Here is a 14,098-nt window from a genome sequence, read left to right on the forward strand (position 1 = left end):
CCCTGAATAATTTTATTTCCTATATAAAGGCGTAGTTTGATTAAATGGGTTCTCTCTCTCGTCTTGAAATCTAATAAAGAGGTTACATAGAGACTCATTCACTAGTTTTCAAGTACTATCTCCTTTTAATTCTCAAATTTTTATCTGCAAATATCTCACTCGTCGCCATGAAACTTTCTTTTCGTTTCTATTTGCTTTGGTGCCTTCTTGTCGGCAGGCTTGAACTGAGATCGTTCCTGATTTTTCAAACCAGGGAAAATCTTCTTGCATTCTTCTATGAAATGCATCTTGTTGTTTTCTATGATTGTCTGGATTTTCGACAACGTATCATCTTCCAAGATGAAATCAGCATTCTTCTTGGCACGTATTTCAGCCAGTCTTCTTTCCAAACAATCCTTGACAGGTGGAAGCAATGTGCCCAGGAAATGCATCACTGCCAGCGGACTGTCCGCAAACTTGGCTTTGGTCAAAAGATCTACAGTGGGTGGAAAAATGGTTCCAATGTTTTTGATTTGCAACTTTAAAGCTTTATATCTTTGGAACTACAAATGGTAACGGCTCACAAAAACATGCATTTTGTAGCGCATTTACAGCTAATATTACTGAGAAAAATTTTGCTTGTATTGTTACACAATCGGGAAAAAATTAAGATTAAATACAAAAACCAACATTGGAACCATTTTTCCACTACAACTGTAGATAAGTTTATTTGTTAATTGGTGGAGCTTCCGCCAGAGTTTTTTGGCTAGTTATGAGTCATAGTATTCCGACTATCGCCGAAAAAGCCTACGTGACTTATAAAAGTAATTTATCCCCGGTCAAATATTTTTTTTCCTTTTCTTTCTCCATATGTCGAATCTCTAGGGTATCACTACACGTATGGTTCGCGCTCTCTCTAAAAACAAGCAAAAAAGCATCAAATCGTTGGTTTTACAGAACAAGCCATATTCAGTGATAATGGAACGTATTCCAAACTTAAAAAAATTCACCTTAAGCAGATATGCCAACAAGTTTTCTCCTGGTAGAGTAACAGCAAACCCTGGTAGAAAGGCTGTTTTAAGTGTTACCACCAAGTCTTATATACAGTGGGTCAAAAAACTGCACCAACGCAACTCAGTTTTTCGGAAATACCAGTATAGCTCTGTCAGTTTAACAGTAAACATTACGAAACTTGGAACAAATAGAGTTAATACTGTTACTATTTATTGATAAAAGTTTAAAAGTCAGATGCGGAGTATTGATCTAAGGAGCACTCAGCAAAAAGAGGAGGTCGGTTGGTGCAGTTTTTTGACTTTTCTAATATTTAGTGGATCCACCCTTTTCTGCTAAGACAGCTTGTATTCTGTCGGGCATACTGTCTATATATTTGATGCATTGTTCCTTAGTAAACGAATTCCATTCATTTTCGACTCTTTGCCACAGGTCATGGATGCTAGTCGCCCTATTATCATACATGCTTAGCTTTAACTTCAAATGATGCCATATATTGTTTAGGATAGGGGGGTTTTAGGTAAAAGTAGTGTAACAACAAAGATAAAGAAATACTGTTAGAACTTGGTATCTCTTTATTAAGTTAAGATAACTAAGATTGAATCTGGTAAATTCTATATGTAAAAAGTGAGAGTATTTATAGACATGATACGGATAAAGAATTAGGACAGATTTATGATCAATTCGACAGAATAGATGATTACTATTTCTAATTATTAGTTTAGCCTGTGGGTGATTGGCACTTCAGGCCACGATGGATAAATCATAATATCTACAGCTATAGCGGAGCTAGAATAACAATCCAAAAATAGAAACTAAGGTTATAAGGCAAGCAGAATCGAATGGCGCTGTTTAATTTTTGAAGTTCCGAATATTTCCCGATTTAGTCTAGAATAATGGGGCGTTTCTTATGTGAAGCACCTTTGTTCCCAGTTAGTTTTATATCATTTGGTACATCGGTAATTTTCAAAAATAGTAAGCACCATATAATATTTTTAAACATGTTTAACGGTCTTCAAAATATTTATGGAAGTCCATTGGATGTTTATAAACCACTTTTTTTCAGAAATTACAAAATAGCTTAACTGGAAATATGGCTCATTTAAATCTTGATGTCACGAGTTCAATCCACCCAATGACCATTTTATACTTTTGCGATAACGGATTAGTTTTCCCTTTTATTTATTTTAGAGCTGAAATGTTTTTGTAGGTCACAAAAACTTCTTTTTGAGGCTTGCTGTTGTGATAAAGAAGTCAAAAAATGAAAAAAGTCAAGAAAATGTGAAAGGTCAAAAAAGTGAAAAAGTCAAGAAAATGAAAAAAGTCAAAAAGAAAAAAAAAATTAACAATATAAATATCCCAACTATTTAGATGAAGAAAAAGGACAGTACAGTTCTACTCTCATTTTTATTTTATATATTTTATTCAATAAACAGGCAACCTTCTCATAAAAAGTTCCTGATCCCTTTATTTTTCTTTATCTTTACCTTTATTTGATTTTAAATAAAAGATCTGGTGGTCGCTACAGTATCTTACTTTCAAAATTTCAAAAAAAACTTCTATAAAACACTCAACTCAAAACAAAAACCAACAAAAATAGCAATAGAAAAAATTAAAAGATAAAAGATTATAAAAATTATTAAAAAGATAAAAAATGTTGAAAATATAAAAATGGTCAAAAAAATAAGAAAAGCAAAAAAGAAAAAAAAAATATTATACATATGTATATATCCCATCTTTTTGTGAAGAAATTGTTGGTCAGTTTAAATAAGTCATATGTTTTTACGCAGTAAATAACAAACTTTAACAAGAAAGTCCCTGTTTACCTAAACTTTTACCCTACTTTAACTTTTATCAAGAAACATCGTATTGATCTTACACATAAGATCTGGTGGTCACTACTTATCAAACATCTGCTTAAACTCTATATAAAACAACAACTTACAAGGCAATCACAACCTTAAATCAAGCTTTACAAGCAAACTTAACTCAAATTAACTCACTTACAGAAAGACAACCTTAAATAGCAGCATAACCATATGCTAACTTTAATTTGCAAAGCAAAAGCGCTATTATCATGTGCTCTTGCTTAATTATAATTTTTCTTTGCCTAAAAAGTACTCACTGTTGTGATTTTTTCACTGCACCTACCATGTGTTGTAGAACAGAGTCTGATCATAACGGACATTGAATAATCACAACTAAAAGAAGTATATTAAAATTGATAAAAGATAATAATTTAAATCTTTATTAAATAAAATATATTCTTCTTCTTTTTATATAAAACTATCACTATTAGATTCATTCTATAAAGTAAACATGAACACTAAATAAGTCATGATCTTTACTATTCATCATTTCTGTAAATGAATAATAATGGATCAGGTACCTAGTCAACTTTGATCTGACTGGAGGCATTTCATATAAATATATCTTTCCTCTCAATGAAGACGGGACAACTCTCCCAGATCAGTTAAAGAACAATAAGATCTATAAAAACAACGAATTAAAAATTTTCATAATCGATTCAATGATCATTCTTCAATCAAACGTGTCAATTATTGGATCTACGCTCATAACTACTCATTTACCCGCCAACTGATAGAAGAATATAAATAGTAGACTTTGTAATGATTTCTTTTTAACAATTAAGATTGTCTTAAATAAAGTTCAGTCTCAAAAAGTATTCTTTTGGTTTATCTTTGTTATTACCTTTACCAGAACATAACACTATGAACTATAAACACACATCGAAAAACAAAAAAAGTAGCAAAGAAATGTACCAAATCCAATAAAAAATAATTTACAGTTTTTTTTTTAATTCAAATTATAATGAGAATAACACATTTTATTAGAACATTTAAAATTTAACTAAGAATAGATTTGTAATCAACAAAACATTATAAAAACGATAAGCATTAATATTTTTAAATGATATTCAAGAATAATATCACGATATTATATAACAGCATATAGGTTATTACTGTTGTAGAACAGTAACTGATTGTAGTTAACGCTGATAAATATAAGTCTTAATACAAGATCATAATTAAAATAAAATAAAATAAAATAAAATAAAATACAAGTGTATTTAAATAAGATCATACAATCAATTCCAATTAAACATGTTCTTTTAGAATATGTATTGTATTCAAGAGAGTTCTTTGATAAGAAGAAGTATCAACTAAAATAACCAAATCCAATCCAATGTCAGGAATATTGCTAATCTTTCACATAATTGAAATAACGCGTAAAATAACGTTATTCAATTCAGTGAGGAATTCCCAGAATAAAAGATAATCTATGACAGACATACAAAAGAACAAATGAAAAGTTTTCATAATCATAAATAGAGATGACACTTGATAAAGCACCTGAAAGAGTAGAAGAACGTTTACAATACAAGATATCAAGCCATTCACTCAATAAGATATAAACATCTGCCTTCAATTAGAATAATTTTTACTTTAACTTAAACTGAAATAAAAATCAGACTCGAAACGTTCACAAACAGTTTCTTTATTTTTGTTTTTACCTCTTGTTTTCTATTACCTTAACAATTACAATTAGTTTTTTTACGACTAATGTTTGAACCATAATGAAGAAATAACGATATTTTAAGAATCGAGGAAACAATGTGATTCTTACATAATATCAATGATGTTATTTAGTTAAAAAACTTAGTATCTATATTACATTCATCAAAAGATGCTTAGGAATAAGCTTCCATTTGGTATGCATGCTCGGACAGTGGATGATGCCACTTTACAAGACATCCTTATTATAGCATATACGCTAAGAACCCTAAATCGGTCGCAAAAATTTTAGCGGCCATATCGATGTTTCATATAACTGCCATACATCAGTAATGTTAGAATTCAAGAAACATACCAAGGAGTTGGCGATTGCTAATCCTTCACAAAAGTAAATGAGGGCAAGCTGAGGAAATCAGATGCTTACAGTGCCAGATGAGCTCCAAAATTCAATTTTTCAGATTCCATTCAAACTTTTACCCAATATAGCGTACTATTGGATAAGTCATTTCCCAAAATCTCGGAGTGTGAAAGCAAATATTCGCTCCGCAATCATAAAAAAAGTGCAGACATGCTATAAATTTAAGGGTCACATAAAATTGTTTCTATTCGATGGTTTTTAGTAAAAATTTGCATACCATAAGCTCTAACTGATTAAAGTATTTGGGCGAAATCTCCGCCAAAATCCCCGACATTTTTATTTTTTTATTGATGTTTTTAACATATTTCTCTTTATCAAATACAGATATTTTAACAAAACCAAAACGTCTATTGTTGGAACATATAGTTACACAAATGTTCAAAGTTTTATTAAAATCTGTAAAGAAGTCATTGATATAGAGCGTGCCCAAAGAAATTGCATACCGCCTATTTTCAAGCGCAGATATCTGCAACAAATAGTCGGAATTGGAAAACGAAAATGGTACCAATCGATGCGCAATGGACAAAAGTATATATTTCCATATTTGGAACGTAGTTATAGCGCCGATTGAACCGTAAATATCATGATTTATCCATCGTGGCCTGAAGTGCCAATTGTCCTTAGCCTGTTCCTAGCTTGTATTGTCAATTATGCTATTGGGATGGTTTCAGATAACTCTGGATGTAGGACTATTTAGGAGACGGTACGGATGAATATAAAATCCTCTAGTTCCGTGATTGGATATTACGGCTAATAATAATATCTCAGTTAGGATAAATGTTTACATGACTTAATGATGATCCGGTAAGTAATTGTCATTCCTTATTCAACATGCTCATATCATCAATAAACTATATTACAACCACGCCATCATTTGACTGTGTGAAGTTAATATGAATAAAGCTTAATATAAAAATCTAATCAAAGTCTTTTATTGATCTGTGTTGGGAATAATGTTATAAATGATTCCAAGTTATGTCAACATATTATTTAGGATCATATGAGATTCCTTTTACTAAAATAAGGTGACTATAATCTTATGTATCCTTAACATATATGTTCAATAGGATTAAGATCTGGACTTTGTGATGGCCAATCGTCAATGTAAATCATGCCACTATCCTTCATCCATTGTGTTGTGGACTTTGATCGATGTTTGGGATCATTATCGTGCTGAAATACCGACGTTTCCCAGTTCAGACCATAGTTCTCCATAGTGTCTTTTAGACTTGTACCAAGGATTTCTTGGTATAACTCCGAATTCATGATACCATTATAGATCTGACATGCGTATCCAGGTCCTTCGCTGGTTATACAGCCCCATAACATGAGAACACCGCTTCCATGCTTCACAGTAACGTCGATATAGTGAGGCTGTAAATGATCACATTTTTTTTTTCCAATAATACTTGCAACCATCAGAGCCCCAAATGTTGATTTTCGTCTCATCAGAAAAGATGACACGTCGTCAATCATGTACTGTCCAATATTGATGCTTTTTAGCCCATGCTAATCGAGCCTTCTTGTGCTTTTCAGTCAATAATGGCTTCTTCTTTTTGATCTCAGCATAAATTTCAACTGAATGTAAGACATTAATTGCCGATTGATACGACATAGGGTGTCCCAGCTCCTCCAACTTCATTTGCACATCCTTGGCAGTCTTTAAACAACCTGTGAGCACTTGTCTCTTGATGTATCGACGTGTTGACTCTGCCACAATGCTCGGTCTACCTCCTCTTTTACGTATTCTATCATGTATCCACTTATTTGCATACCTATTGACGGTATTTCTATGCACTCCAACTCGTTTCCCAATGACTGCAGGATCAACGCCGTTCTCTAATAATGCTTTGATACTGTTTTGAATATCGGATGGAAGCTTTTTGGGCATTTCTAATGATGGATGGATACTGACGATGTAGGATGAGTTTGGGTAAAGTAGGAAAGAAAAAAAAAGAAAATAATTGCAAAAAAATTTATTTTAAGATCCCAGTGTAACTAGGAATAAAAACAATTAGATTAAATCCGTCGGAATTGTCTCAGTCCGGACATACGATACCAAATACCTTTTCATTTTAAAAGTCAAAAAACTGCACCAACCGACCTCCTCTTTTTGCTGAGTGCTCCTTAGATCAATACTCCGCATCTGACTTTTAAACTTTTATCAATAAATAGTAACAGTATTAACTCTTTTTGTTCCAAGTTTCGTAATGTTTACTGTTAAACTGACAGAGCTATACTGGTATTTCCGAAAAACTGAGTTGCGTTGGTGCAGTTTTTTGACCCACTGTACGTAAGCAGATTATTAATGGTACCCTCAAGACTGCGAAGGCTGTTCATAAGTATCTAGTATGCACTGGCCACACTATCAGTTACTCGGGCACCATTAAGGTTATGAAAAGCATGAACTTCCATGCTAAAATAAAGGTAAAAAAGCCTTTATTGACTAAGGTTCAGAAAGCAAGACGACTAGCATGGGCGGAAGAGCACAAAAACTGGACAAGCGATGACTGGAGACGTATGGTATTCAGTGATGAAACAAAAGTTAATGTTTATTGCTCAGATGGTTGCAAGTACTATTGGAGTCGACCTGATGATAAACTTCAACCCCATCATCTCGACTTAACAGTTAAAGGAGGGGGTGGTAGCATTATGGTATGGAGTTGTATTACCTATGACGGACCTGGTTATGCATGCTGGATTAGTGAAGGCACAATGAAGGCTTCTGATTATGTCGGAATACTTGGTACAACTCTTATGGATAGCCTTGAGTACTACGGTTACTATCCTCGGGACATCTATTTCAGCAGGATAACGATCCTAAACACATGTCTAAGCTAGCTAGGCAATGGTTCAAGGACAATAACTTCAAGCGCGATCATACTCTCAACTGGTCTTCACAAAGTCCAGATCTAAACCCAATAGAGCACATCTGGCACCACCTTAAGCTCAAGTTAAGTGCCTATGATACTAGGGCAAAAGGTGTGCATGAATTATGGAATCGTGTTGAGAAAGAATGGTCTACTTTTACAGCAGAAGACTGTAGGAGATACATAAATAGTATGCCAGATCGTTGTAGGGCTGTAATTGCTGCGAAAGGCGGTCATACAAGATATTAATAAAATAATGCACATAGTGGAAAAATGGTTCCAATGTTGGTTTTTGTATTTAGTCTTAATTTTTTCCCGATTGTGTAACAATACAAGTAAAAGTTTTTTTCAGTAATTTTAGCTGTAAATGCGCTACAAAATGCATGTTTTTGTGAGCCGTTACCATTTGTAGTTCCAAAGATATAAAGCTTTAAAGTTGCAAATCGAAAACATTGGAACCATTTTTCCACCCACTGTATGTATCTGTCCACATACATGTTCAGGTACTCGCCGTTGGGCTGCTTGATTCTCATCAGCTTTTGACTATACTGCAAGTAGGTGAAGGATTCACCAAACTTGCCTATGAGAGCGGTCTTGGCACCTTCCCAATTGCTGTTTTTGAAATCAGCGACAGTCAGCTTATGTTGGAACCAATTGATGCTCCTATCATCCTGGCCATTTTCAATGGACAACTGGAGATATCCTAGCCAGTTCTTGTCAATGTTGACACCATAATGTTTCACGATGGCCTCAAAATTCCTGATGAAGTCCTTTACTGTCTTAAAGGCATTGTCATTCTTCACATCATCAGGACTGACCTTGTTGGAAGAGTAATACTTAGGATTGTAAGCAGCACTGACCAACAGGCGAAAGGGAGGTATGACCTTGATGGGGACAGTAGGCTCAGACTCACGAGTATTGTTGGCATTATTACCAACCTCATTTATCTTTTGGCTAATTTCATTAGCGCTAACCTCAAGCTTGGTAATACGTTCCTCGTAGTAGTCCAAATCTTCCCTGTACTCGCGTATTTGGATCTTAAGAGTCTTTCTTTTCGACTCATCTTCTTCAGGATCACGCTTCTCAACTAACTTGTCGAGCAAGTCAGCTGTCTCATCGTACTTACGATTAAAGCGTTTCAACTTCTCAGGGATGCTGCTCTTACTTTTCGAAACAGACTTAGAAGAACGCGAGGCGTTCTTATTCTCACCGCTAATGGCGCAGCGAGCGTTGTTCAGAGGTGCATCCTCCATGACAACGTCATCTTCAGCAGTGGACAGACTAATGGCGTCACCACGTACTGAGGACGATTCGTCCTTCTTTATGGAAAGAGAGTTAAGTCTCTCTCCTATAGCACCACTGACTGAGTCAGCAGGAGAAGGCGAACGAGAACGGGAACCAGTGACCATTTCCACGTAGGAAGGTGACCCGGGACGGTCAGAAAAGTTGTCCAGGCCAGGGGCCACAGGAGAAGCAGGACAAGAGGAGACAACCTCAGAAACAACAGAGGACAAAGAAGAGACAGAAGAGATGGAAACACGAGATGTGCGAGTGGGGCGGTTGTTGCGGGTGATGACGACCATGTTGTAGTTGTTATGTTCTGGTAAAGTAAAAGAAATAACAAAGATAAACCAAAAGAATACTTTTTGAGACTGAACTTTATTTAAGACAATCTTAATTGTTAAAAAGAAAACATTACAAAGTCTACTATTTATATTCTTCTATCAATTGGCGGGTAAATGAGTAGTTATGAGCGTAGATCCAATCATTGACACGTTTGATTGAATAGTGATCACTGAATCGATTATGAAAATTTTTAATTCGTTGTTTTTATAGATCTTATTGTTCTTTAACTGATCTGGGAGAGTTGTCCCGTCTTCATTGAGAGGAAAGATATATTTATATGAAATGCCTCCAGTCAGATCAAAGTTGACTAGGTACCTGATCCATTATTATTCATTTACAGAAATGATGAATAGTAAAGATCATGACTTATTTAGTGTTCATGTTTACTTTATAGAATGAATCTAATAGTGATAGTTTTATATAAAAAGAAGAAGAATATATTTTATTTAATAAAGATTTAGATTATTATCTTTTATCAATTTTAATATACTTCTTTTAGTTGCGATTATTCAATGTCCGTTATAATCAGACTCTGTTCTACAACAGTAGTGGTAGTAGTAGCTGGAGTGGCTTATTGAAAAAAATGAGATATTTGGTACTTATAATATGAAAACAGTAGGAAGTCAATAGCTAACAACTACTATTTATTAAGTAAGAAAAAGGAAAGGAACTAATAATTTAGAATGAACCCTGGATTATATCGTCTGACTATTAATTGTATAGTTTGACGTAGGCTGGACTGAGATCAATAATAAAATAATGAATAAAGACATCATTAATGACCAAACACGACATGCATAGCATCTGTTCTAGCGTTGTCAGTCAAGAATTTGTTCGTAAAGACAATTCTAGCTGCATTCCATGTGTCACATCTCTTTAGGTTTTTTTCAATCCAATCATCATGGTCGAAAGCCAAAGAAACAGGGAGATACCGGCGCCAAACCTCTTGAATATCCAAGGCAGCAGAATAAATTACCTTTTCGAAGGACCGCAAAAAGTGTTCGACTGACTCGTAACATTTCTCACCAGGAAATGGGACATCAGGCCAAGAAGAGAGTTGAAATTTGGGTATATCATTTTGGGTTAACCGCAAACCAATTTCCTTTTTGACAGGAGTAGATATAGTATGAACCAATTTCCCAGAGAGGGCAAGCAACTGTGCACCATATTTACGCATTTTTTGGAACGCCACGTCTGCTTGATCTTCTTCACCAGCCATTATATGTTTTTGATATAAGCGAGCATATTCTTCCTTTTTATATCGTATGAGTTTTGAAACTTCAGCATCAATGTCATCATGATTATTGATTTCTTCATGCGCATTGGCATTAATTGTTGGGGTTATTTCAGAGCCATCTTCAGTAAGAGAAGGGTCTTGACTTTCTTGTTCGATCTCCATATCAGATGGATCATGCTCCATGGGTCGATCGTCTTGTTTAGGATTTTCCATAGCAGTTTACCAGGATAAGAACCAGAAGGATGATTAATTTTAAAAAATGTTTTAATCGTAAGATTAAATAAAAAAATTAAACAAAAAAACAATAGCAGCAATATAAAATTAAAAACCTTCTTTATTGCAGATTTCTTTATATTTGTTAAGGATACATAAGATTATAATCACTTTATTTTAATAAAAGGAATCAAATATGATCCTGAATAATATGCTGACATAACTTGGAATCATTTATAACATTATTCCCAACACAGATCAATAAAAGACTTTGATTAGATTTTTATATTAAGCTTTATTCATATTAACTTCACACAGTCAAATGATGGCGTGGTTGTAATATAGTTTATTGATGATATGAGCATGTTGAATAAGGAATGACAATTACTTACCGGATCATCATTAAGTCATGTAAACATTTATCCTAACTGAGATATTATTATTAGCCGTAATATCCAATCACGGAACTAGAGGATTTTATATTCATCCGTACCGTCTCCTAAATAGTCCTACATCCAGAGTTATCTGAAACCATCCCAATAGCATAATTGACAATACAAGCTAGGAACAGGCTAAACTAATAATTAGAAATAGTAATCATCTATTCTGTCGAATTGATCATAAATCTGTCCTAATTCTTTATCCGTATCATGTCTATAAATACTCTCACTTTTTACATATAGAATTTACCAGATTCAATCTTAGTTATCTTAACTTAATAAAGAGATACCAAGTTCTAACAGTATTTCTTTATCTTTGTTGTTACACTACTTTTACCTAAAACCCCCCTATCCTAAACAATATTGCAAAAGAGCCTCGTTTAATGGATAAAAAGTTGGCATCTATTTATATTCTTTGTGAGCGTAGATATAAAAGATATAGACTCGGCAACGATGTCGTGCTGAAGAACCAATGATTAAGCTAAAGCTTGTCGATGTTCTAATATATGCATCTGAAGTTGAACAATTGAAATAATAACCAGTCAATTAACTTTGATCTAATTACTTTTGGGGTTGACAATTGATTAGACTCGCTAGGATGACAAATACTGATCTTATTGTTCTAAATTTGGAAAAGTGTGGAATTGTTCAATCATAGTTTAATCTTTGTGTATCGTTATTATTTTAATACAACTGATATCTTATAGAAAATAACTATGTTTACAACAAAACTATTGATCTAACGATAATTATAGAATAGGATTGAACTGCCGTTGTTGTAATCAGGTTCCGATATAGTCTTTTAGAACGCTGGTAGGACAACAGGGCAAGATTGGCTATTGCAGAATTCTCACGTTTATTAATAGAGATCTGGTTAGACTATAATTCTGTAGTATCCAAGTTTATCCATGAATGTTCACTTTATTAGTTGTGTGGATACAACACTTACTGTTTATTATAACCAAATCCGTTTGTCATATGAATTTGAAGTGTTTGATTTTAGCAGTGATGTCCCCATTTGTTTAGGACTTGACATTTTGCCTAAACTAAGAATAGGTTTAACAGGATTAGCCACTTCTTGGTTAAACTCTAATATTCCTAAAATACCTGATCCAGTTAACCCTGATGACTATAAGCCAAATGAAACTCCTGTTGGCACTAAACAGGAAAGACAGCAATTGATGAGCACTATTCAACCTTTGTTAGATGCTAATACGAGTATCCCCATGTCTTCTCATTGTAATTTACCTGGTGCTATCATTACTCTTGATACTGAACCCAATGCCTTTGCTTATCGAAGACAACCCGATATTGCTATTGCTAACAGAAAAATCATGGAAGACCAAATTCAAACTTGGTTGGATGATTGTGTCATTGAACCTGCTCCTTCCAATACTCGCTTCAATAACTCTATTTTTCTTGTTGGAAAAAAGGATGTTAACGGATTATACACTAAGAAAAGAGCAGTTATTGATCCACGTATGCTTAACCAACTCGTGAAGAATGTTGATAAAATGCCTTTACCTCTAATCAGTGATCTTCATCAACGTATGGGTTCTGCTACTATATTTACTACTTTCGACATACGAGCATGCTTTCATCGTTTTCTTATCCAAGAATCTGATAGACCTAAAACCGCATTTACTCATCCATTCACTGGTATGCAGTATCAATTTCGTCATTGTCCTTTTGGCTTGACAAGTACCGGTAACATTGTACAGCGTGTTCTTACAAATTTGTTCGCAGATCTTCCCTACACTGCACTCTATATTGATGATCTATGTGTCTTCAGCTCTGGTGACATGAATCAACATATTGAGTATGTCCGTGAAGTGTTGAAACGTCTTACTGCTGCAAACTTAATTATTAATGTTGAAAAGACACATTTTGCACAAAGTTGTGTAAACATTCTTGGATGGACTATTGGTAACAATGGTTCTCTAATCCCTGATCAACGTAAACTGACAAATATACATTCTTGGCCCACACCTAAAACTGGTAGACAAGTCATGAGTTTTCTTGGATTTGCAAACTATTTCCGTAATAGTTTACCTATGTTTTCTCGCTTGACTGCTCCACTTGACCGGTTACGATCTCTTAATTCTTTAAAAGGAATTTGGAATGAAACCCATGAATGCAGTTTTCGTAACATTAAGGATGCCTTGGTGAACGCCCCAGTTGTTCACATTCCTAACCTTAAGTACCCATTCTACGTCGCAACAGATGCTAGTGCTTATGGTATCGGCGGTGTCGTTTATCAAGTCATCGACCAAGTCATTCAATATAACGCCTTTGCTGCAAGATCTCTTTCTCCTACCGAACGTCGTTATCATACAAACAAACGAGAGTTGTTAGCGATTGTATTCATGTTTGAGAGATACAATAAATGGTTATATATGTTGTAGAACAGTAACTGATTGTAGTTGACATTAATAAATATAAGTCTTAATACAAGATCATAATTAAAATAAAATAAAATACAAGTTTATTTAAATAAAATCATACAATCAATTCCAATTAAACATGTTCTTTTAGAATATGTATTGTATTCATGAGAGTTCTTTGATAAGAAGACGTATCAACTAAAATAACCAAATCCAATCCAATGTCAGGAATATTGCTAATCTTTCACATAATTGAAATAACGCGTAAAATAACGTTATTCAATTCAGTGAGGAATTCCCAGAATAAAAGATAATCTATGACAGACATACAAAAGAACAAATGAAAAGTTTTCATAATCATAATTATAGATAACACTGTTGTAT

The 14,098-nt window shown here is 34.0% G+C and overlaps 7 protein-coding genes across 7 annotated transcripts; 3 read left to right on the forward strand and 4 right to left on the reverse strand.

The window, feature by feature from the left end:
• Positions 1-300: 300 nt before the first annotated feature.
• RO3G_11779 (uncharacterized protein) lies at positions 301-555 on the forward strand (the record flags this gene model as incomplete). Its single annotated transcript, XM_067666363.1, has 1 exon — positions 301-555. The coding sequence occupies one exon, from the start codon at positions 301-303 to the stop codon at positions 553-555; it is 255 nt and encodes an 84-aa protein (XP_067522464.1).
• A 3,705-nt stretch (positions 556-4,260) lies between these two features.
• RO3G_11780 (uncharacterized protein) lies at positions 4,261-4,587 on the reverse strand (the record flags this gene model as incomplete). The annotated part of the gene is made up of 2 exons (XM_067666364.1): positions 4,261-4,434; positions 4,543-4,587. The coding sequence occupies 2 exons, from the start codon at positions 4,585-4,587 to the stop codon at positions 4,261-4,263; spliced, it is 219 nt and encodes a 72-aa protein (XP_067522465.1).
• A 1,404-nt stretch (positions 4,588-5,991) lies between these two features.
• On the reverse strand, positions 5,992-6,835 carry RO3G_11781 (uncharacterized protein; the record flags this gene model as incomplete). Its single annotated transcript, XM_067666365.1, has 2 exons — positions 5,992-6,318; positions 6,425-6,835. The coding sequence occupies 2 exons, from the start codon at positions 6,833-6,835 to the stop codon at positions 5,992-5,994; spliced, it is 738 nt and encodes a 245-aa protein (XP_067522466.1).
• A 417-nt stretch (positions 6,836-7,252) lies between these two features.
• On the forward strand, positions 7,253-8,031 carry RO3G_11782 (uncharacterized protein; the record flags this gene model as incomplete). Its single annotated transcript, XM_067666366.1, has 4 exons — positions 7,253-7,255; positions 7,381-7,690; positions 7,786-7,986; positions 8,024-8,031. 4 exons carry the CDS (start codon positions 7,253-7,255, stop codon positions 8,029-8,031), a joined length of 522 nt encoding a protein of 173 aa, XP_067522467.1.
• Positions 8,032-8,244: 213 nt separating this feature from the next.
• Positions 8,245-9,397, reverse strand: RO3G_11783 (uncharacterized protein; the record flags this gene model as incomplete). The annotated part of the gene is made up of 2 exons (XM_067666367.1): positions 8,245-8,287; positions 8,364-9,397. The coding sequence occupies 2 exons, from the start codon at positions 9,395-9,397 to the stop codon at positions 8,245-8,247; spliced, it is 1,077 nt and encodes a 358-aa protein (XP_067522468.1).
• An 818-nt stretch (positions 9,398-10,215) lies between these two features.
• Positions 10,216-10,890, reverse strand: RO3G_11784 (uncharacterized protein; the record flags this gene model as incomplete). The annotated part of the gene is made up of 1 exon (XM_067666368.1): positions 10,216-10,890. The coding sequence occupies one exon, from the start codon at positions 10,888-10,890 to the stop codon at positions 10,216-10,218; it is 675 nt and encodes a 224-aa protein (XP_067522469.1).
• A 1,348-nt stretch (positions 10,891-12,238) lies between these two features.
• Positions 12,239-13,735, forward strand: RO3G_11785 (uncharacterized protein; the record flags this gene model as incomplete). The annotated part of the gene is made up of 1 exon (XM_067666369.1): positions 12,239-13,735. The coding sequence occupies one exon, from the start codon at positions 12,239-12,241 to the stop codon at positions 13,733-13,735; it is 1,497 nt and encodes a 498-aa protein (XP_067522470.1).
• Between the last annotated feature and the right edge of the window lie 363 nt (positions 13,736-14,098).

This window comes from Rhizopus delemar, genomic scaffold, assembly GCF_000149305.1.
Source record: "Rhizopus delemar RA 99-880 supercont3.9 genomic scaffold, whole genome shotgun sequence".
Lineage (NCBI taxonomy): Eukaryota > Fungi > Mucoromycota > Mucoromycetes > Mucorales > Rhizopodaceae > Rhizopus > Rhizopus delemar.